The 22,399-nt window shown below is 38.9% G+C and overlaps 3 protein-coding genes and 1 long non-coding RNA gene across 12 annotated transcripts; 2 read left to right on the forward strand and 2 right to left on the reverse strand.

The window, feature by feature from the left end:
- Positions 1 to 10: 10 nt before the first annotated feature.
- LOC122419163 (acidic phospholipase A2 PA4-like) lies at positions 11 to 12,416 on the forward strand. 8 transcript variants are annotated; one of them, XR_006262829.1, is made up of 6 exons: positions 113 to 815; positions 2,156 to 2,306; positions 9,005 to 9,262; positions 9,471 to 9,808; positions 9,973 to 10,232; positions 10,369 to 12,416. XR_006262829.1 is itself a non-coding variant. In XM_043433477.1 (4 exons), exons 2-4 carry the CDS (start codon positions 9,005 to 9,007, stop codon positions 10,469 to 10,471), a joined length of 699 nt encoding a protein of 232 aa, XP_043289412.1. In that variant the 5' UTR covers positions 18 to 815; the 3' UTR covers positions 10,472 to 12,416. The 8 variants fall into 8 exon arrangements, 1 of the variants encoding a protein (XP_043289412.1); XR_006262834.1 differs by lacking the exons at positions 2,156 to 2,306; positions 9,973 to 10,232 and having other exon boundaries at positions 11 to 815; positions 10,369 to 10,538; positions 10,643 to 12,416; XR_006262828.1 differs by lacking the exon at positions 2,156 to 2,306.
- On the reverse strand, positions 809 to 2,161 carry LOC122419166 (uncharacterized). The gene is made up of 2 exons (XR_006262835.1): positions 1,668 to 2,161; positions 809 to 1,557 (listed from the first exon to the last, which is right to left on the reverse strand). It is a non-coding gene; the product is annotated as an uncharacterized lncRNA (long non-coding RNA).
- Sirt4 (Sirtuin 4) lies at positions 11,889 to 14,297 on the reverse strand. Of its 2 annotated transcripts, none has more exons than XM_043433469.1 (3): positions 14,135 to 14,297; positions 13,418 to 13,860; positions 11,889 to 13,307 (listed from the first exon to the last, which is right to left on the reverse strand). In XM_043433469.1, exons 1-3 carry the CDS (start codon positions 14,199 to 14,201, stop codon positions 12,975 to 12,977), a joined length of 843 nt encoding a protein of 280 aa, XP_043289404.1. In that variant the 5' UTR covers positions 14,202 to 14,297; the 3' UTR covers positions 11,889 to 12,974. The 2 variants fall into 2 exon arrangements, with proteins under 2 accessions (XP_043289404.1, XP_043289403.1); XM_043433468.1 differs by having other exon boundaries at positions 13,418 to 13,980.
- A 156-nt stretch (positions 14,298 to 14,453) lies between these two features.
- Positions 14,454 to 22,141, forward strand: LOC122419155 (citron Rho-interacting kinase-like). Its single transcript, XM_043433461.1, has 9 exons — positions 14,454 to 14,574; positions 14,833 to 14,928; positions 15,286 to 18,544; positions 18,674 to 19,123; positions 19,238 to 19,590; positions 19,724 to 19,884; positions 20,006 to 20,218; positions 20,401 to 20,656; positions 21,294 to 22,141. The coding sequence occupies exons 3-9, from the start codon at positions 15,338 to 15,340 to the stop codon at positions 21,400 to 21,402; spliced, it is 4,749 nt and encodes a 1,582-aa protein (XP_043289396.1). The 5' UTR covers positions 14,454 to 14,574; positions 14,833 to 14,928; positions 15,286 to 15,337; the 3' UTR covers positions 21,403 to 22,141.
- The last annotated feature ends 258 nt before the right edge of the window (positions 22,142 to 22,399 follow it).

Raw genomic sequence — 22,399 nt, forward strand, 5'->3', positions numbered from 1 at the left:
CGCCGCGCGGCGTCAAGATCGAGCATCGTATATGCAAATTTCTCTATTAACATACGATTATCGAGCGATAGATTTTTTAATACGATTATTAGCCGGAAAAAACAAGCCAAACGAACACTCTCTTTGGATAAAACTGTTACAAGGTCCGTCTACGGGGTTATCGATTCGAGTAAATGTTCCCTTGAACTTAACGCGACGCGTAGATCCACGAGCAGTTTGTCGAATGAGAAATTTTACGTTCCGAGTCAATTGAATTATTTTCACTCAAGAGTGGAGATTCCTGGTTTGTTTGTTGTCTTCACATACGTACGAACGATGAAGCCATCGAATTTCTTGAAACGTCAAACCAGTTTTCCACCAGCTCAACCAACGTTTTTTTTTAATTTCGCCTCACGTTATCTTGTGAAATAATGAATAATTAGCTCATCTTCCAAATATCGAAGTTCGTACAACAACAAAGGTTTGATTAGAAGAAGAATAGCCGAAATCACACGATGAAAATTTATCAGCCCCTTCGGAGCAGTACGCTATCTGTACTGTCACCGGCTATTTTTTTTCATCATAGCTCGCGTGTGACGGCCGGATCAAGATATTATAGCGTCCTGACGTTCCATTCAAACGATCAGTTCGACAGTGACCGTGGCCGAGTAACAACAAGATTCGATGGTCCAAGAATAGACAAAAAAACATCAGAGCGAACCAATTTCTTCTCGCGCGATAAGAACTGGACACACACGATATATTTTTTGGCTCGGATTGAACTTATTGGCTTATTTTTCGATTCTTCCTGCAAATCCGAAGCGATATAAACAAAGGTAAAAACAGCATTTTATTTATACAGCCGAACTTGCAATTACGATTGGTGAATTATTTGACGAGAATATACTCGGAATTCCTTTCCCCTCGGATTAGAGAGCCGCATCCATTCGAGAACTGTATAATCAAACTTTGTATTGAATCTTTTTTTTTACAACGATTTAAAATGCTTCGGAGAGCAATTAAGAGTGGAAACATTTATCGGTGTTCTTCCGTTATGCATCTTCTTCCATGAGTATGGTCATTGAGTGTGTATCGTCGATAGAGATTAAATTTGAGTGTGAAATTGATTCTTATTATTCCGAATATTGTTTAAAAAACGTTCGAAAGTATTATTGAAAGCGAGTCGACGCAGCACGTGTATTATTGAGTATTCTGTGGAAATTGCTAAGAAGGTGTTATCAAGATCGGGGGGAGAATTTCCGAGCTAAAGTATTTCGATGAGGTTTCCCGCGTGGAAACACGCAAAATCGCGAGTCAGACTTTGTAATTGTCTTTTGTGCAAAGTGTAACAAGGACGTGAAAAGGGGGAATCCCCTTTTGACGAGAATTGTACGTTCTCTCCCTTCGATCCCGCAAACGTTATGTTCTATATCTGCATTGATCTCCATTATCCGAGCGCACACTTCCACAGAGTCCGAAGCTCCAGACGCAACACTGACCCAGAAACAATGATCCACATATAATTCGTTATATTTATGGCCCCACAAATCGATCCCTTCCCGTCGAACGTCCACTCCACTGCAATGTCAACAGTATTTTTCATTTCTCATCGTATACACGCAGTTCCGAGGGAAAATAAAAACAATTCAAGAATAAAAGCCTTGATAACCAAGTGGGCAGGTTCTCACCGAAAAAAGGCACGTTCTTGCACGGATCAAATCACCAATAAATATGGAAATAAGTGGAAGAAACAACTTTCCGAATTTCCAAAAGATTTTCTTGGGAGTCATATATTTCCTTGATATACAAACTCATACGTTACATATATTCTGTTAATTTCCGGCACGAATTAAGAGTTGAGGTTCGGAGAGGAAGCATTCTCGAAAATTTGTCGCAACGAGAATTTTGTGCGCACTGCGTCAACCTTTTTCCTTATCTGCTTTTATTTTGCGATTTTGGCGTTGGCGAGCAGCGAAACTGGAGAGCCAGCCTCCTGCTATGTCTCCTTCGGTCGAAGCGAACTGCGCAATCGCCAACCCTCGCTCGCTCTCACCGAAGCTCCTCACATAAATACACACGAACGCATACGTATAACCCGGCATTGCCAGCGACTTTTCGTGTGTGCGGGTTAAATGAAACTCTCAACACCCTTGAATCGCCTGTTTTGTTATTTTAGCCGCAGTATCGTCATCGGAACTTCTCGCCTCCGTTCGTGCTCTTCATTTTTTATCCTTTCCGTCGCGAATATAAGAACAGTGCCAATATTTTATACACTCGTGGGACACCATATATTTTTCGATAGCATCACTCGGATATAATTCGCCGGGGTGAGTTCGTTGGATTTTCAACAACAGTTTTTACACACGCATAGCAGCAGATCAACCGACTTTAAAATTATTAGTTACAAGTCAATACTTTTATCATTTAATGAATTTCACTGTTATAAACTGTTATAAACCGAGCTCGGATTTGTCAACGATTTTACTTTTCTTTCGCTCGTAGATTCTTTGAAATAATATTGTCGTTGCACGCACTTCTCTGTTATTGGACTCGTGAAGATTCGATCTTCTTGACTCGATCCCTCGGTGACCTTCGTCGTATGTATACACGCGTACAACGTACACAATCGCAATTCTGCGATCGAATAATCTTCGTGTCAATTCTAGAATTAGGATACACGTCGTAATCATTTTCTTTATTATATAATGTTTCTTCGTTATTGATACTGATGGCACGTTGCAAAGCTCAATTCTGACTTATTTCTGTACGTACTATATCAAGTAAAAAACTCGACTCTCGATTTATAAAAGTATTTCACCAAAATATTATTTTTTAAAGTATTATCAAAGTACACGAGACTACGAGACAATATACGGACATTTGGAGGCTATATTTAGGTAGAATTTCAACATTTTTTTAGCTTGAAAAATTGATTGAGACGAAGTTCGTTTTATCGAAGAAAAGTTACGCCGCTATGCACAACGAATTGGAAAATTTTCGAACGAAACAAATTTTCTTCTGAACGTTGAGACAATTATATACATCTGCCTCGGTTCGGCAAGGTCTATTTTTTAAATATTCGGTAATTACGAGACGTTTCGAAAGTTTCAGTGCGATTACAAAATTAAAAGCAGAATAATGCAAGGATTCGCTGTTTCGACGATGAATTTGGAACGGTTCTCAACTATCAATACCATTTCTAAGAAAGAGGCTAAAGTAAAAAGGGATCATGAAAAAGCCATTGGAGTTTCGAGAGCTCCTTTTAAATAGTTTTGCATAATTTTTGATAATTCAAATATGCAAGATACGAGCACGATACCTGGAATTTTGAAAAACGTTATATTTTTAGAGTAATGGCATCGAACATTTTTTATAAATCCGTCTGCTTGACTCGTTCAGCGATGTAAGCGACAATGTGTGTTTATGCCCATGACAGTTTCGCCCGTGCCCGAGATATAACGCACGCATTTGCCGGTCCGAACTTCGTCGCAGATTTTTTTAACGAGCCCCATTAGACTGATTGGGTGTTCCCCGATCAACGGTTTTCATTGCGATGGAACATGTATGTATATATTAATTACGAGGATGGGGGGGTCCTGCGGACCAAAAGCTCAACGGGGCAAATCATGATCTGTCTTTCTATATACGCGACTTTATATTCCGAGCGATACACGTGGACGCGATGAGATACGTCACTCGCAATACATTTTTGTAGCCTAATTATTGCGCTGCGTATATACACGCGATGGAGATCAGGTCCAGTTTCAAGGTGACTATTTCCTCTGTGCTTATTTATTTTCATTCGCAACATCCATTTGGCCATCGAATTCAAACCGTTTTTTTATCGTTCGATCGCCCCTTTTCGTCGTAAAAATAGTGTTTTTTTTTGTTTAAAAGCATTTAGCTTGCCCAATGCTTTTTAACCCTCCGTTGACACTGTAAATCGGTAGGTCTCGACGGCTAGATCATATTTCGGGTTTTTATCCCTGCCTAAACATTGTATTGGAGAGTGGAACTCAGGCACCAATCAACAACCCTCGCGCACAGTTCGTGACGAGCCACCATGCTGTTTACATTGGTGTGAATACTGTAGACCCATGTGTGTCTGGGGAAGTATAGTGGTTTAAAAAAAGTATTTTTTAATTCTTTCATTTTTTTCTTATATATTTACTGCAACAGTATATGTAAAGCCTCAGGAAGATCACAGTTGTCCATTCAATAAAAAAAATTCGCAATGTGCCGCTTTACAACTTTTTTGAGTTTTACTTTTCAATCTAATGAATTTTCAATATTATCGAAGTAATCGTAAGCAGTATCAATTCAATTTTTATGAATAAATTATAGTATTGAACCGAAACATAAAAAAGTGTTGAATTTTGACTATACTTAAGTTTAAAATCAAAATATCCCGAAAAAACGGCAATTTTTCGAGTAAAAATTGCCGTTTTTCAATGAGCCAAATAATTAAACTTTTTTTTGGATTTCATAATGCTATACTTTTTTTTTTTAATCTACTATATATCAACAAAAATATAGCACACTATTAATTTTTTAAATTCGTTTAATGAAAAGATATGCTTTCTTAAGTGAATTAATGAACTGCTCATTCTTTGTATCATTTTTCATTGAATAAAAATAATAGAGATTAATTTTTATCCATTTCTTAACGCATGTTCTCTTTCTATAGATATCAAACTACATTCCTGAATTTTTTCAGATTTTTTAAACGAGTCTAGGTATGGGAAAATGCGGTAGGACACTGTAGACCCATGTGTGTCTAGGGAGGTGCGGGAAAAATATGTGCGTCAACGGAGGGTTAAAACGACGGAATGAATAAAGTTTCGATGAACGTGGAAAAATTTCTCATGATTATTAACCCTTAGTGTGCATCTGGGGTCAGGTTGACCCCAAAATTTTTTTCTCACGCGTGAATAGCATTTACAGATGAGCATCTCGTAAGTAAAACCCCCAATATCAAGAAATCATTGTCCCCTCTCTAAAAGTAGGGAGCATAGCCAGCTTCATACTCCAAAATAAATGCACTTTGTAAAAATTTAATTTTTTACGAGAGATTTAACCGAAAAAGTGTTTTTTACGCGCACTATTAACTTTGAGGACGTTTTTGATAGATGAAAAAAGATTTTCTTGGAAATCCGACTTTGCAGCTTCAAATTTGGATCAATTCACTGCAAAAAGTGACTAAACCTTTTATTCCGAAAAGCGCATAGTTACCGAGATATTCGATGTCAAAAATGACCTGGGGTCAAAGTGACCCCATGTGCACGACGAAATGTCTCGCTGTGAAGGTGTGCACACTAAGGGTTCATCAATATTGTGTGTCTGCTCCCTAAAACGAATACAAAGAAGAAAACAAGAGGAAAGGATTGACCGCCTGCTTGAGCGTATGTAAGTGAACGAGTGTCTATGTCGTTTCGAAAAAAAAGCAGGCGTTGTACGTTCGAGTGAATTCACAATGACAGTGCAAGTTACTCATTTTTCTTTACAACCTCAATAAGCCCTTACGAAATTTTCATTTTCATGTACGCAATGAAAAAAGCCACTTTTCGTGTCTTCCGCACGTTCGCTTGATTTTTTTCGACATCTTCCTTTCTAATTACGCGTACCGGACTCTTGCATGCGAGTTATCGATTATTATTATCCCCGACGTTAATTATAAAGTAGCGATCTTGACCACGAGCAATTCAATTATTAGCTTTGTTGCCTTTCCACTTGATCTATGTACTTAAAAATTTGTCATAAACATTTTTTCATGAAATTAAAAAATAAGCAATTCAAATATTTTCAATGCGTTAAGCTACAGAGTTCGAAGAGGTCGCGATCGAAAGAGAAAAAAAATAAAAAATACTTCAACTTGCAGTATTCTCAAAGCCACTGTATAATTATTAAATTATTAAGGAGGGTGGATCGCGACGATACAATGTTGCCATGCTAAACCATGTTAAAAATATTAAGAATTTCAAAGTGATAAGAATTTAATAAAATTTGGAAAATGTATTATTTACAAATATATAAGATAATGTAAATTTTTTTTAGATTTTTCTACCACATAGCTCTCGAGTAATTGAACACTAAAGTTCACGTGTTTAAGCATAGAGTTTACATATAAACAGTTGCACATCTCGTGCATGAGAACTTGGATTTAACGCTCAATTATTCGATAACCAAGTGGTAAAAAAATTTGAAAAAATTGTATTTGCATACTTGGTGTCAAAGAATGTTAAGGTGCCTGGCCATGCACGTGAGAGCAAATTCTGAAAGTTGCTCTCGAGAGTACTCTCACGACTGACTGAGACTAACACGCCTGCAGTTATTCTCGCGCGGCAGCGTGTTCACTGGCGAGTACTACTCTCGAGAGCGACTTTACTCTCACATGGACAGGCACCTTAAATGTGAGTCCCTGCCGCGACTCTAGATAAATATTTTTTTTTTGACGCTGATGTTTACTACGTTGGAGTCCAACGAAATTATGTAAAAAAAACCCTCCAATAGTTTCAGTAATTCTCCAATTTCGTTCCCTGGCGAATTTGTAATTTGTAGTTTTTCAAGCTGCCCCGCAATACTTCGTGAAATAAAAAATTGGTGAATTACAAATGTTTTTTTCCTTCATTTCGTTGGACTTCGACGTTGCAAACTTCAACGTCGTCCTTTTTTTAGTCAGAGACTTTCGCGAATATCTCGAGTCTGCGAAATAGGAAACAGAAATAATAAAAGGATTTAGATGAGAAAAAAGCGACGAGCGTTCGCGTTGATTTAATGCTTTCTGACGGAGGGTCGTCTATTCGCTGTAAAAAATTCGAAGACTACATTTTTGTCGTCCTTGCAACAAAATTTCTAAAGGAAATAATTTATTCCGAGCTCTTTCTCAATTTGTGACCCAAGGAAAAAGAATCAGATGGGTATTTCACAGTTGAAGCATGCAGGCGTTATGTTACGACACGAATCAATTGCGAAGGTCACACCTCAATGTTTTCGTTGTTTGACGACCCAACACTCATCCTTTCGGAAATTTTTTTACGATTATTTTTTTTTCCACTTGACACACGGAGACACGTCAAAATAAGTTGACATTTATTTTCACGCTTTTCCCCACGCGATTTGCTCCTTCAAATTCCTCTTTCCAAAATCAATGTTGAAAAGTGTCACTTTTCATTTCACTTTTTCATTGCGATTATCCGCATCGCTTTCAAGAAAGTCTTATCAAAGAGACGTGGTAGCGGCTCGACGCCAAGTATTAAAAGAAATAACGAGAATGTAACAAACCGTTCTCACGGATAAACGGTTGCAGTTAAAAATCTGAAAATTGGTGACGATTTTTTTTTCGATTTTTCTCTTTCAATTAGTCTTTGTTGCAAGTAAATCTGTCCACTCAATCTCGAGATATGATTTAGGCGATTAAAACCGAGTGTTTCGGTATCGCTGTAGTCTCTTGGAGTCAGAAAGACTTGAATAGCGTTTCTTTACATTTGGTATCGCATTGGTAACACAAAGGTTTGAGTCAAATTTGAGGTCCGATTTCGATTTGTCCTCTCCGGAAGTTGGGTTGATTTGTCTGAATCTCTATTGAAGAAATTTAAAAGGAGACATGGGCGAACGAACGATTTCAGACCAATCGGAATGGGTTCCATGACGTTGACAAAATATCATACGACTAAATATCATCGTTACAAATGATAATCATCAACAACACGCGCGCGCGCGCGCGCACAAGGAATGCAGAGAAACACTAAAAATCAGCACACATTATGAACGCTTGAATGTGCTCAAAAAAATATAATTTCACACCATCGTATTTTTTTAAACCTCGTTGGTTTTCTTAATTCAGAAATTTTAATTTGTCAATCGAGTACAGATTTAATACTGAATTCCCACTACAATTATTTGCATACGATAGCCCTTGTGTATCAGGGATCATCCCCACTCACACCATCCATTGTCTTATACACGCCACTCACGCGTATACACAACATCGAACATCAATCGATTTGAAAAATTCATGCCTGGCTTCGAGGAATAGTCTTTGTAATATTCTGTTGTGCGATATTTTATCGCAGTGATTTTTTGTCCGTGATATTTTGTCATGTAATGTTACGTCGTGTCACCATCGGAATTGATAAAAAGAAACATCAAATCATCAGAAACAGTTGTATTTATAAAATTTAATGAATGGTAAAAAGAACAGCTTCGGAGCTGGTATTTTTAAGAATTTCATTCAATATGTACGAGGCGACGGTACTTCACTGAACGTTTGCTCATATTTTAGAGCGTTCTCGAGGTGAAATCCTCGACACAATGAATACGCCGATCGACCTTGACGAATTTTCTAAATTAACACAAACGATTTAACCGATTTGAAAAAAAAAAACAATTGCTCTTCGCGCGACGGTATTAGACATTTCGAAAAAAACGTTTCAACAAAGAATATGAATGAATAACGAGTTCGTTGGTTACACAAATTTTGAGATGACAATCGTCGGCCTCGTGAAAGATCCCACGTCCGATTGCAGACCTTCGAAACGACCAATGCAAACTCTTCCTCGTTTACAATATTTTCTATATCCTTTCGTCGCACCGCCGCGCCGCTTCAGTTGCACCGCCGGTCACCAACGGCTCGAATACATGCTACGGCATTAACCCTGAGATAAAGATCGACACATTTTATTCAAAAAGAGTCGAACAGGCGTTAGCACACTGCTGCACCGTCCCTCGTGCAGTGCAGCACGGTTATCTTTTCGCGAGGTATCATTCTACTCTTCCAAACAAGCCAAAAAAATCACAAAATTTGCTTTTTCCAAACGGTTTTCACTCGGAAAGAGTTTTCATTAAAAAGTATGCATCCGACGTTTTTGTACTCGATGATTTAAAAAAATTGAAAAAAAAGCCTGAAAAATCGGTCTGGAAAGAGAATATTGTTGGTTGAATATCGAGTGTGCGGCGCGTTTGAGGGACTGGTGAAAGATTGAGCGAGTTTTTGAACAGCGTTAAATCCCTCTGCGACTGATTACAGATGATTGGTTTAACGTTGGTTTTCTCGACGATACTCCTTTGGGGGCTGGAGGTCGAATCGAGCGTACTCGTCGCCGACATGACGATGTCGAGGATGGTCGAGCTCAACGCGGGTGCTCCGTTCTGTGCTCTTTATCACGATCGTGGAATAATTCAGCAGATGATCCTCGGCGCGGATCCGAAAAAAGTTCGACAGATGTCGAGCAATCTCATCGACGATCTCGAGGAGACCTGCAAAGAGTCGAGAAACAAGGGAAAAGTGAGTATTCCTTTTGCTCTCAGTTTTTTTCTATTCGTAAATTGACATCCTACCGAACTCGTATTTCAACGAGTTTTTTTCCTTTTTCACCAAGATCATTCGCCCCGTGGCGAATGTTATTGGGAATAATTTTGTCTCTAGTATTGTTGAAAATTTGTATGGAAAAACGAGCAGTTGGCTCGATATATAAACGTCGCCCGCGTTTCAGAATCAACCGCCGGGAGGAGGATTGATTTATCCAGGAACAAAGTGGTGCGGCCCAGGAAATATCGCCGCTTCGTACGACGATTTGGGTCATCACGCGAACGAGGATGCCTGCTGTCGGGAGCACGACCATTGTCCCGTCGTCATACTACCGCGATCGTGTATTCATGGAATTTGCAATACTTCTCCGTTCACTCGTTCTCACTGTGATTGCGATGCCAAATTTCGACGTTGCCTTCAAAATTTGAACACCGAGGTTGCCAACACCCTGGGGGCGCTTTTCTTCAACGTCGTACAGGTCACCTGTTTCAAGGAGCGACGTCCGTGCTCCCAATGGCAGAGGTATAACGAGATTCTTCTTCCTCCATCCATTCGCTGCTAATTAATTATCATTTTTCGTTGAAATTATATCGCGGAGATGTGAATTAAATAATTGGCTGAGATTCGACGAGATCAAGAGATTCTCAGATCTGTAGAAAGGTGTGCTGGAATATATTTCGTTGCAGCAGCTCGTGCGCTAATTTTAGCAACGAAATACAATGGAAACGTTCACCGAGGTACTATCCGGCGGACAGCGAACGTAGTTGGACGATTGGAAGAAGGAACTCGCTGTTGAACACACTTTTTAGCGTCGTTGCGGATGGCGTGAGAGCTCGGAGACGAACACTTGAAAATGTTGAGGAAGAATCGTGATGATGGCTTTTTCACTCCACTTTCACGAGCATTTCTTGAAATTCATTCACACACACACACACACATACACGCAGTACGATGAAATTTTTCAAATGATCTTTAGGTGGTGGTACCCTCGGATAATAATTCATTAACTAAACCCAAATATTTTTGAGAGCAAGATGAAAAATGATTTTTCCGTGTCTTAATAAAGTGGTGAAATTTTTCAGGAACGGCTACGGAGAGGCAGAATCGAATCGTCTTTGCTCTCAGTACAAATTCCGTCCGAGTGACAAGTACGTGCCGTTAATGCCGCTCAATATGAACATATGAATTCGAAAGCAACAGAAATCGGAGCCCGGGAATCGCTGATTTTGTTCAGTGGAAGCTCCTGTACGAGGTAGCGATGCGTCTAGAAAACAAAATTGCTTCTTCGAGCCTCCGTTTCGAAAGCGATTGGCATTGATTTCGCAGTAACAATCATTTTCTTCTTATAAATTTCAGTAACGAATATTCATTTGAAAAAAAGTCGTATTTATGATAGTTTCTCGATAACAGAAGATCCAACATTGAAAATCCTCCTCGTACATACGAAATTCAAAATTCATTTTTTCCGCATGTGGGATTCCGCGTCATAAAATGCGTATACCAAGTTTTATCGATAACCACAGCATTTGAATTCACGCGTCAGTAACGAGTGATGACGATGCGGAAATGAAATTCGATCTATAGTGATCCCTGGATTTTGAAATAGTGATCGAAAAACATATCAAGGTTCACGGACAATTGAACATTTTCAACGACCGACCGAATTTTAATGCAAAAAAACCTGTGGCCTTCTTCATGTCTTTTTTCGATAAAAATGATGTATTATTACGAAACTCATATACCTCCTTAAAGCGTAGCGACAAGAGTGACCAAGTGCTTTATGTTAATTCTTCAACGTGAATCGAGTGTCATTGAGAGAATGGACTCTAGAGACAAAAACACTTGAGTGATGTATGCCGAAGTTATTGAAATCGTGCGTCGATTCTTGTGCAGGTTTTCGTCTTTCCCTCTTTGTCTAACGACATCTCTATTTTTCATAGAGAAATTGGCGTTATTTGTAACCGAATTTTGTCGTTTGAATAATGAGAGCAGAGCGCACGATTAATCAGTCGGCGGTCGGGGGATAGAAGATTTTCTCGCGAGTATAGATTCGGCTGCCGGCTCTGTTAAAAAAAGAGAAAATTGAAAATAATTCCATCATTGAAATAAATTTGGTAGAGATAGCAAGAATTTCACATGTTCGTGCCATCATCATAAAAGTTGGAAAAAAGTAACAAAGCACGAACCCCCGTTCGCTGACGGGTTGAAAAATTCTAACTGTTTTTTTTTTATCAAACTGCACTTGTTGGGGGAACGTTCGTTTCACGGGTATAAAAAAGAAAAAAAATACAGAGCCGATAGCCCGACACATTTTCTTTTTGCAGTATTCAATCAAAGCAATGTCCGATTGTGAGTAAAAGGTCGAAAGCCGAAAGTATCGTGGTAGATTCTGTTGACAGAGTTAGAAAATAAGACATGTGATATACTGTTTCATAATCATTGTATCGGCTGGATATTATAGATTATAATAATAAAGAAAGGTTTTCGTCAGCAAGTAATCGAAGCAAAGAATTACGTTTGAAGATTATTGAACACAGCGATTTCAAGAAAATATCATTGTTAGCTGAATATTAGGGCAAACAATAATTCAACACGAGGCGAATGAGAAACAAATGTATCGACAGAGTTTTTACTTCTGAAAACAATCGTTGCAGTGTTAAAAATTCTTGGTGAATTAAACGTTTGGCACGATTCTACATACGAAAAATTCCTAATGTATTATGACGATCCTATTGGAACATACGTTTGGAGTTTTCTTTTTTCTTTAAAAAATTTTCCACAAATTTGATCACGCACGTACACTGTGAGACGCATCAACTACAAGATTAGCATTATATTAGTTTTATAATATGTTTTTTTCGTTGACACAGGATGAAAAAATTATAAAGAAGTACTGACGAATGAATTCCTCCTGTTTAGTATCATTCGTTGCCCTCATCAACATTCACAGTAATATAGCAATGAAATTTCAGGATGTACTAGCGAGTCAACAAATATTTCGTTCGTTTAAGATGTTACGGGTTAAGGTACGAGCGGACCATTGCATGTTGATCGTTGAACAATGAATAATATAATTCTTTGCTGTTTCATTCGTTAAATATTGAATAATAAATGGCTTATATAACAAGAATTTTTCTTCTCATTTCACATCTGTAAGGTGCTTTGAAAAAAAAAGAAAGAGATCAATTATACAATTTGTTTCGATAATTTTATAAAAGTCGAATCAAATACATAGAGAAATTGTATTCGCTCAAGTTCAAACTCTACTTGAGTTGCAGTTGCATTTGTAGATTTGTTAACAGCTCCCCGAATTTTACTTATAATTTATGCGGACATAAATATTTTTAGATCGAAGCGCATACACACATAAATATGCGAATCTTGAATTGCTCGAATTTCAATCAACATTTTGCCAGGTTTCCATACGATTTTTATTAACGTCAGAGTGGAGAACGCCAAAATAACTCTATTTTTTGTGCATTACTGTTCGATAAACAAAATATATATGCATATAGTAATATAATCTTTGTCCATGAAATATAGATACGCGTTCTATTTACACATTCATATATTAATTGTCTAAAATCTTAATTGACACGGCAAGCGAGAATGTCGAATGAATCGATGCGATTCAGTCAAATAAATTTAAAATTCATAAGATTTGAGGTCATTTGATCCTGTCGAATTTTTACCTCATTTCATGACAGTTTTCAAACAGTTTTGAAAGTACTTCACCGCAACGGCTTGAAACTTTAAGAACTGCATGTTTATCGGCTCGAGATTCACCAATATTGACAACAGCAATGGGTTTTTTTGCCTCAACAGCTTGTAAGATAATTCTATAACCGGAAAATGTCGTAATTGAACTCCCCAGGACTAAAAGAGCGTCAGACTGGTCGACGTTTTCACGAACATTTTCCACGATCGTTCGTGGCACATTATCACCAAAAAACACTATATCTGGCTTCAATATACCCTCACAATTGTCACAAGATGGGACTACGAAATCGTCTACTTGTTCCTGCAAAAAAAAAATGTATAAAACGTCATATCGATTCATTTGAAAATTTTAACTGTCATATTACTTATTAAGAAAAAAATAAATATAACATGGTGGATTGCGTGAAGCACCTGGGTTAATTCGACATCGCCATCCGGTCTAATCTCTCGGGTACGAGCGATCATTGTTGGATTAAGATGTTTTAAGATTTTCTGAAAATCGAACCTATTGATTTTTTTATTACAACCGAGACACACAACGGTGTAGGCCGTACCATGAAGTTCTATGACATTGCGACTTCCTGCTTTGGTATGAAGTCTGTCAACATTTTGTGTCACGATGCATTGTAAACGACCTTCAATTTCCAAATGTCTGAGGGCTCTGTGAGTAAAGTTGGGCTCAAAAGATGAGAATCTCGGCCATCCGACATAATTTCTTGCCCAGTACCTACGTCTCACGTAATCCTTCTGTACAAAGTCCTTGTAAAGTACAGGTCGTTTGTCACTGGTGGCATAGAGTCCTACGTCCTTTGAACGGTAGTCCGGAATTCCACTTTCTGTGGATATTCCAGCCCCTGTAAGGACGCAGAGTTTTCCTTCGTCATCCAGAAATTTTTTTAGCAAATACAGCTCTTCCTCCTTTGCCGGCTGACATTTTGGTACAAACGCCAAGTTCGACTGACTACAGGAAAACCCTGGATTTGAGTAGTTTTTTTTTAATACGTCACAATCTTCATTTCATTGTCATAACCCGTTCTTTGTATATGCGTGCTTATTCGATTTGAATTATTTCTAAAGGTTACCTCAGATTGTCACTTTTCTTGACAGTTTCTCACCTCCCTCACCCACCTGTCAATTCAACGAAGATTCTTCTATTCTTCTTTGCATTGTGAAGATATTTTCTTATAGGATTCATCCTAATTTTACCAAAATTTCTAAAAACCACAAATCTAATATTTTCTACGTAAAATATAAAAATGATTTAGCAATCAGCAAAGCAGACGACGCAATAATTCATCTATATAATATAAATATATATACGAACGAAAACGAGATTTCAAATATATATTATTATATGTATCGGTCTATGGTTCGAAGAGATTACCACTTGCCGATAAAACAAATCCTGTGCTTATCACAAGGGTCACGAGGTTTCCAGATACAAGTTCATCGTTTGACCGGTAGCGCTAAAGGCTCGCGCGCATTTGGCGCATCTGTCGTCAATTCAAATTACAAAATGGAGTTTCGAATGTCGCTACTCGCAGCGGCGACCGTTACGAGCGAGTCGGGTAAGCGCGCGTCAAGTAACGTAAACATTGTAAATAAGAATCACCAGCTTCTGATTGTTTGTTAGGATGATTCTTTTGAATACGAATCCATTGAAAAAAAAAAACATGTGCAACTAGTTTGTGTAACATTAAAAGCGCAGTGTTTCATAGTCGATGCGATCGTCGGCTGAAATTTCTTTCCTTGAATTGCGTCAAATTTATACGAAACTCAATTATTTTGTATATCTCATCTTTAATTTTTTTTGTGAATCTTTATAGTTTATCGCGGACAAATGTAGTCGATTTGATTGACAACTGCAACTTTTACTTTGTCAACAAGGAATGGAATGGTCACGAATTCAAGTTCATGAAGAAGTGAGTATTTATTCGACATGGAAACTACAAAGAGCTTCAATTTGACTTTTTCCGAAGTTCTTTTATGATCTGGAAAGAATTGTGTGAATCAAGTATCACGGGTATCACAATTTTTACCGAGTTTCGAGCTTTCCTCTCTGAAAATCGTTGTAAACCCGAGTTTTTGCCATTAGTTGTTCCCATAGGAAAAAAGTAACTTTTCTCTGCTGTCTAAGCAAGAAAAATAAAATTGTATTTTACGTAATAAATTTTTAAATAACAATAGCAAATATCATTTTGAAAAAAAAACGAAAGGGAAAGAATATTGAAGGATTTTTCAAAAATGGAAAATAATCTGTATGTTTTTTTTCCCTTCAGTAATTTGTGAGATAAGAGTAATCGAACGAAGGCATAAAGAAAAAACATATCAATGGTGACTAGACAAAAAGGAAAGCCCATAGCTATGGTTAGAGATATGGATAACAAGACTCTTTCTCCGAGTCGAGCACTCCTCTTATCGAGTAGAGAAGTAGCAGAAAGAAATATACTGAAGGAAGCTGCTGACCAAACGGAAAAGTTTTCTAAAGAAATGCTGGAGTTGAGCACAGAGATGGAATACAAAAAGAAAGAATATCAGGATCGTCACAAGAAACTATTGGAGTTGCAGGACAAAGCTACGTCTGATACAGTTTTTTCACTGGAATCACAGTTGGAAGAAAAGAACAAAAAGTTGGAAGTTCTGAGCAAAGAAAGGGACAAATTAGAGAGGGAATTGGTAAATTGCAGGTCCGACATAATGTCGGTAAAAAGAACTTTGGATCTAGAGCGACAGGAAAGAAAAGAATTGGAAACAAGAGCATTGGATCTTATAAAGCGAGCGAAGCGTAAGTGGGAAGTGGCGGAAAAGGAAAAAATCGACAGATTGAACAAGCACATAGAGGTTCAGACAGTTCGCATAACCGAGTTGTGCACTAGTAATAATGAAATGAGCTCGAAGCTCCAAAGAACGCAGTGCGAATTAGAGACTGTCAACGCCGAGCTGCACAAATTGAAAGTATTTCAAATACAGTACAAAGAGTCATTGGCCAAGACTCGAGAGTTGAATCGTCAAAGTGCTCAGGGGGTTGAGAACAAACTTGAGGAAATAGCGAACCGGACGCACAACCAATTGGCTGAGATAAGACTCAAACTGGAAATGGAAATAGCGAAAAGTACGGAACTCGAGGCGAAACTGCGACACGAGGAAGACACGAATCATTGTCGCCAATCGAGGCTGAACGTCGCTCTTGAATTAGCACAATCCGAGTTGAAAGATTGTCAAGAAGAATTAAGAAGCACAAAAGCGATGATTCCGGCCCGCGACACGGAAATTGAGACGCTGCGAAATCAACTGAAAGAAAGAAGCAAGCAGCTCGAAAATATTCCCATGGCCGAACAAACGATCGCGAGTTTGCAGGACCAATTGGAGAAGATGAGAATGGAGAATGAGCGATTGAGAAGTCAACTGGAAATGGCGAAATCCGATCTGAACGAGACTTTGATGACACTGGAACGAAAAGAAGCTCTGACAATCGAAAAAATAGGCCAGGATAAAGAGACGCTCGAACAAAGACTCCAACACTCATTGGCCAAAGAGGAGGAACAATTGCGAAAGGTGGGCGATCTTGAGGAACTGCTGAGACGTCTTGAGCAAAGCGTGACAAAACTCGAGGCTGAAAACGCGAGTCTCAAGCGTTCGGATCAAACCAAGTCACGCACAAGTTTACCGAGTCAGAAGGAAGTTGAACAAAAAATCGCGTTTCTCGAGCATCAGGTGGAAAAACTGGAGCAACAACTGCAAGCATCGCGCGACAAGGTCGCCTCCGAAAGACAAATTGCTAAACAAGCACAGACGAGTCTTTGGAAAAAGGAGAAGGAATTGTCGGACGCTAATCTCGATAAAAGAATCGCCATGAGGGAGGCCAAGACCGCGGAAGAGCGGATCAAGATGTTGCAGGAGGATAAGCAAAAGTTGAGTCAACAGCTAAACACGAAATTCAAAGAGGAGGAGGAGAAATCGAAGAGGCTCTTGATAGAATTGGAAAGCGCGAAAAGTTCTTTGGCTGAAATTACGAGAGAAGCGACGAGAAACAAATTACAGGCTGACTCGGCCCAGAAGGCTTTGACCCAAGCGAATAAACAGATCGAAGAGCTGCAATCCTCGAGCGCTTCTTTACGCCGAGAATTGGACAGTACAAGAAAACAGATGCGGGATGACGAGGATCGTTTGGACAAGCTCATAGCTGAGAACAAGCGTCTAACAACCAAAATCAATAAATTTAACGAGGAACGAAATGAGCTGGAATGCAAGTTACAGGAATACGAGCAAAGTACCAAATCACAACAGGTCAACATAAATCTTTTGAAGGAAACTTGCACCGTTCTCGAGGAACAATTAACCGATTACGAGAGACTAACGAGCGACCACGAGACACGGGAGAATACTTTGATCCAAGAACGCATGAAGTTGCAAAAAGAGCTTGAATCGGTAGAGCAAAAACTACGGGAAGCGAAAATTGGCCAGAACGAAGAAAAAACGCGTCGTTTGGTGGCTGAGCGAGCGATCGAGCGTTTGGAAGCGGAAATGAGCGATGTTGAAACAGAGAGAAGCAATCTATCGGGACAGCGAGATCAGTACAAGAAATTGGCCCAAGATTTGACGAAGCAGGTGGCTGGATTGAGCGGCAAATGCGCCGAATTAGAGTGCGACTTGGGCGAGGTGAAGAGAGCCTTGGAAACGGCCAGGGGTGAATCGAGAGTCGTTAAAGAAGAGTGCAGCCAACATTTGACGAGGATGCACGAGCTCAAAGAAGCTAATATGTGCTTGATGGAAGATTTACAAGCGAACGTTGATCAAGGACAAGAGCTTCGTATTCGTATTGCCGAGCTTGAATCGGTACTCGACGATATCAGACAATTTTATCAGGAACGCGAAGTCAAGGCCGAGGGTACGAGATACCAACAGACCAAACTGATCGATTACTTGACTCTCAAACTGGAGGAAGCTGCCAAACGAAAAAAAACTGTTTGCGACAAGATTTTTGGTAGCGGAAAACAAAAAGAAAATGTACCGCCAACCGGTACGGGAATGCCAGTTGGTTATCGCGAATTGGAGAATCAATTGGCGAGCGAAAGAGCCAAAGTCAAAACTCTGACCGAACAATTGTTAGCAATAAAAGCCGAGCAGGCTTCCAATCCGATCGGACCCTCGCCACTCTCCCCCGAGTCGAAAAGAGCCCTCGGGATTCCTCTTGAAAACGGTAAAGACGCTGTCGCTCTGACGAGACAAACTTCCATCCAGAGAATGCGACACAATATTCCTCATAGATTCAACATTGAATTATCTATGAGGAGCGGCAAGTGTGCGGCTTGCCTCGATACTATTCAATTCGGTAAACGAGCAGCCGTTTGCAGCGAATGCCAGATCATTAGTCATCCCAAATGCTCACTCCTTGTACCCCCTAGCTGTGGGTTACCTGGTGATTTTGCGAAGCACATGAGTGAAACACAATCGTGGAAATCCAGCGACTCGAGCATCACCAACTTGAGTGGCAGTGTGCAGACACTTGCTCTCGATGAACCAGACAACGTTGAGACGGTAAACAACATTTTTGTGTGAAATACAGTCTCCTGCTTGCATATTTCTATTTTACTTGAAAACAAAAAAAAATTCGTTCCATCAGCTCATGTTATTGATTATCAATGTTGAATAATTATGTAATAATAGGAAGCAAAGGCCCCCCAAAAAAAAGGTGATACGACAGTCCACATGGAAGGCTGGGTAAAAGTGCCCGGTCGAGCAAAAGTGTCTTGGGATCGAAAATATCTAAGATTGGAAGGAACGTGTCTTTGTATTTACGAGCATCAACCGAGTCCCGGTATGGCTGCGATAAATCGTCTGGATCTCGATGGGAAACACGGTTTCACTATTACTGAAAATGTGCAAGTAGCTGAAGTCGTGAGTACCGCCAAATCCGATCTCCCATTTGTATTTCGGGTCGAATCCAACTCGTCTACGACATGTTGGCCTTCTTCGAGATTTGACGTGATGACTCTCAGTCAAATTGATAAAAAGAATTGGCTGAAAGCACTCAAAAACGTTGCGTGCGACAATGGATCTGGAAGAACAACGCAACCTGATAAATTCCAAACAATCATGAGACTCGAAAAAAACCGGGTAAGTTATCTTGCCAAGATGTTTTATCGCAACGACGACTTGCCGTGTCTTCGAAAAATGGAAATAATTTAGCATCATATTTACGAATCAAAGTTATTTTCTTTCCGTTTACAGTTGGATGTGAATTGTATTTTGGAGTTGGAAGATGAAAAGGTTTTATTGTTGGGTGCCGAGGAGGGATTATTTTCGTATCGTCCCGGTCAATCGCATATTCTGACGAAAATCCGTGGCGTGAAAAAAGTACATCAATTATCGTTGCATCCTCATTTGGGTCTAGCTCTGATGATCGCTGGCGAGGATAGGCAATTAGTTTCATGTGACCTCCGTCAATTGCGTAGCAACGCTCTCGCCGCCGAATGTTCGAGACCAGCGATAAATACCAAAACAATTTTAACCGGATGCGAAAGTTGTCATCTCTACCAAATTCAGGGAGAAATGTTGTGCGCGGCCACCGCCACTCACGTCGTGTAAGATTCATTCAATACGCTACAACAACAGCAACAACGAATGTCTAAGACAAAGTTTTTCGAACAAAAACTAGATAAATTTTTGAAAACTGCACGCTATATAAAAAAATAACAAACCTCTATTTTGGTACAGACTCCTTAAATGGTCATCGGATCAAGATTCCGGAGAATTCATAGCAGTACGAGAACTCGAGACTCAAGAACCGTGCAGCTGTGCGATTTTCACTGAAAACGTTCTCGTCGTTGGTTGTCACAAATTTTTCCAAATTGAATTGGAAAATTATACGATAGACGGTAAGAAATTGATAAAAATGAGCACGCATTTTTTAACCTACAATCTGTAAATTATATGAATATTCCGTAAATAATTGGACCACATTATAATTCAACGTAACTATGGCTTGAAATTGTGTAGAATTTCCGGAAGAGGATGACAGTTCGGTAAAAGCTGCATTGTCTGGAGTGGCGAGACTGGGAATATTCCCGGTTTCTGTACTAAATGTCTCGACCTCGTCCCAATCTCTTGAACTTCTTTTGTGTTACAATGAGTTCGGGGTCTTTGTCAACGAGTATGGTCAAAGAACCCGTGCTGTCGATCCAACATGGAGCCACTTGCCTTTTGCATTCGGTAGGTGACAATTTCTTATGTTTTGCTATTTTTCGTTATCAATATTTTCTTTCATTTGAACTGCAAAAAAAAACTGCATACGCGCCGGTTTTTTTTCTTGCAAAAACGAAAAAAAAAGTTCCTAAATCGCATAGGATGCGCATAAAGCGCATAGGAATAATCAAATTTTATCATTATTATAGCTTTTCGTAAGCCTTATCTATTCACCGTCCATTTCTCGTCGGTGGAAGTGATCAAACTCAGCGGCGATGCATTCAGATCTGCGTCAAAAAGTCCAGAAAGAAGTGTAATTGAACTCAACAATCCGCGATATTTAGGGAACGCTGGCTCTCGTGGAATTTACGTATCGGCGGTTAATTCATCACTGGAGATTCTAAAAATAGACGGACAAACTTCGTCATCACAAATCAATGGGAGTTTAACAAGTTTGGATACACTGTAAGTCGAAAAACGTAACTTCTAGGTCTTCTCTTGATAAAAATTGTGTCAATATTACTAATCGAGTCGATCGGTTTTTTTTTTCAATTTTCATCGTCGACAATCGTTCAGAGTTTAACGCTTCATAGGAAATATTGGATTATTCATAGTAACGTCTTAAACAATAACGACATCTCAGATTTTTTTGTTCGTATGAAGCGGAAAAAGTGTTCTGAACTACCCAAAATTCTCCGTAAAATTCATGAAATATAAATCACACATTTGGAAGAGGAAATTTTTCCAATTAAATTTAAAAATAGAAATTTAGTTTTTTACACGTGATTTATTACTAGATAATGACCAATAATGATCTTTATTCACACTTTTTATACACTCATTTCATTCCACTGTTATAAGTGGTAACCGAAATTATATACAGCGCAAATTTGATCGGTGTGACCTCGAGGGTGATTGAGGGGGTATTTAAAAACCTCACGCAGTATGAGAATTTATGTAGAAGGAGGACGCCAATTACGCTCATAACACATGCGGCTGAATAATTGAAATGTATGAAAAAATAACCGAGCAACGGGGATATTTAAATTGCTGCAAGTGACTTATTGGTGAATGAATAATCAATCGATAAATCGATTTCCAGGGCTCAAGAAGACGACAGCAGTTCAGAATTCAGCTTCACATCGAGCCTGATGGAAGCCCTCGACGGTCAGGGAAAAAAGGTTCACTTTGCAAACGTTTCCAATCACTGACAGCCATTGGCATATATCCAAGCCTTCACAAAAAAAAGAAAACTGTGTGCTTAGATAGTTTATTGATATTACTTTCATAGGGTATACGATTGGCTCATGAATATTGGGCTAATCTTCTTTGCCATAAGTGTGTTGAGGAAGGCGATGAAAAATAGTCTATAAAACGCTTTATTACAACAATGTGAACTCTACAATCTTTATCGCGGTTTCTATTTCGATATTTGCGTAATGATTGAACTGAAAGAAATGTAAAGTCGTTGGCCGATGGATCTCAATTTTTTTTATTCCACTCAATTATTTAAGTAGTCCAGAGAGGCCTGCCATTGATAGTATTACCACTGTAATTACGATTACATCATATTTTAATTTTCAAATCACATACTCGCTTTGTTCAAACAATTTTTCCATCACTGAACCAATTCTCGTAGGAGTTGAAAAAGCTTGTAGAGTATCAGCGATATTTATACTGTGTAATAGACAAATAAAATAGACGTACCTAAATGAGCTCATTCGCTGCTGTACGCTAAGCCGTTAATTAATTAGATGAAAGTAGCACATTGGTGGATTGCGCATCATCAATATAATTTGAATATAATAATATATTTTTCAACCTTTGTACGTCGGCAAAGACTTAATAATTTTGTAGTCTTTCGATACAAGTGAAGTGAAATGACACTAGAGAGAAAGACGCGAGGGAACGAAACATTTAATAAATAAAGATTTGTATTATAACGTTCAAGCTATGCGTGACGTGACTCACATCTTGACCCCGTACTTCTCTCTTCTAATAAACATTCCTCAGTTAAATGGATATTCGAATAAAAAAATGAACAATATCCAAGTGGTGAAAACAAGGATCTATTTCAGATATTATTTCGTAGAGCTATTGTCCTGCTGTCAATCATCTTCGTTTCTACATGCGTTCCCTCATTACAATCCCAACTATTACGGCATAACAAATTAGAAGCAATTTCAAATTCGTAATCTTTATCATTTC

The sequence above is a fragment of the Venturia canescens genome, chromosome 1, assembly GCF_019457755.1.
Source record: "Venturia canescens isolate UGA chromosome 1, ASM1945775v1, whole genome shotgun sequence".
NCBI lineage: Eukaryota > Metazoa > Arthropoda > Insecta > Hymenoptera > Ichneumonidae > Venturia > Venturia canescens.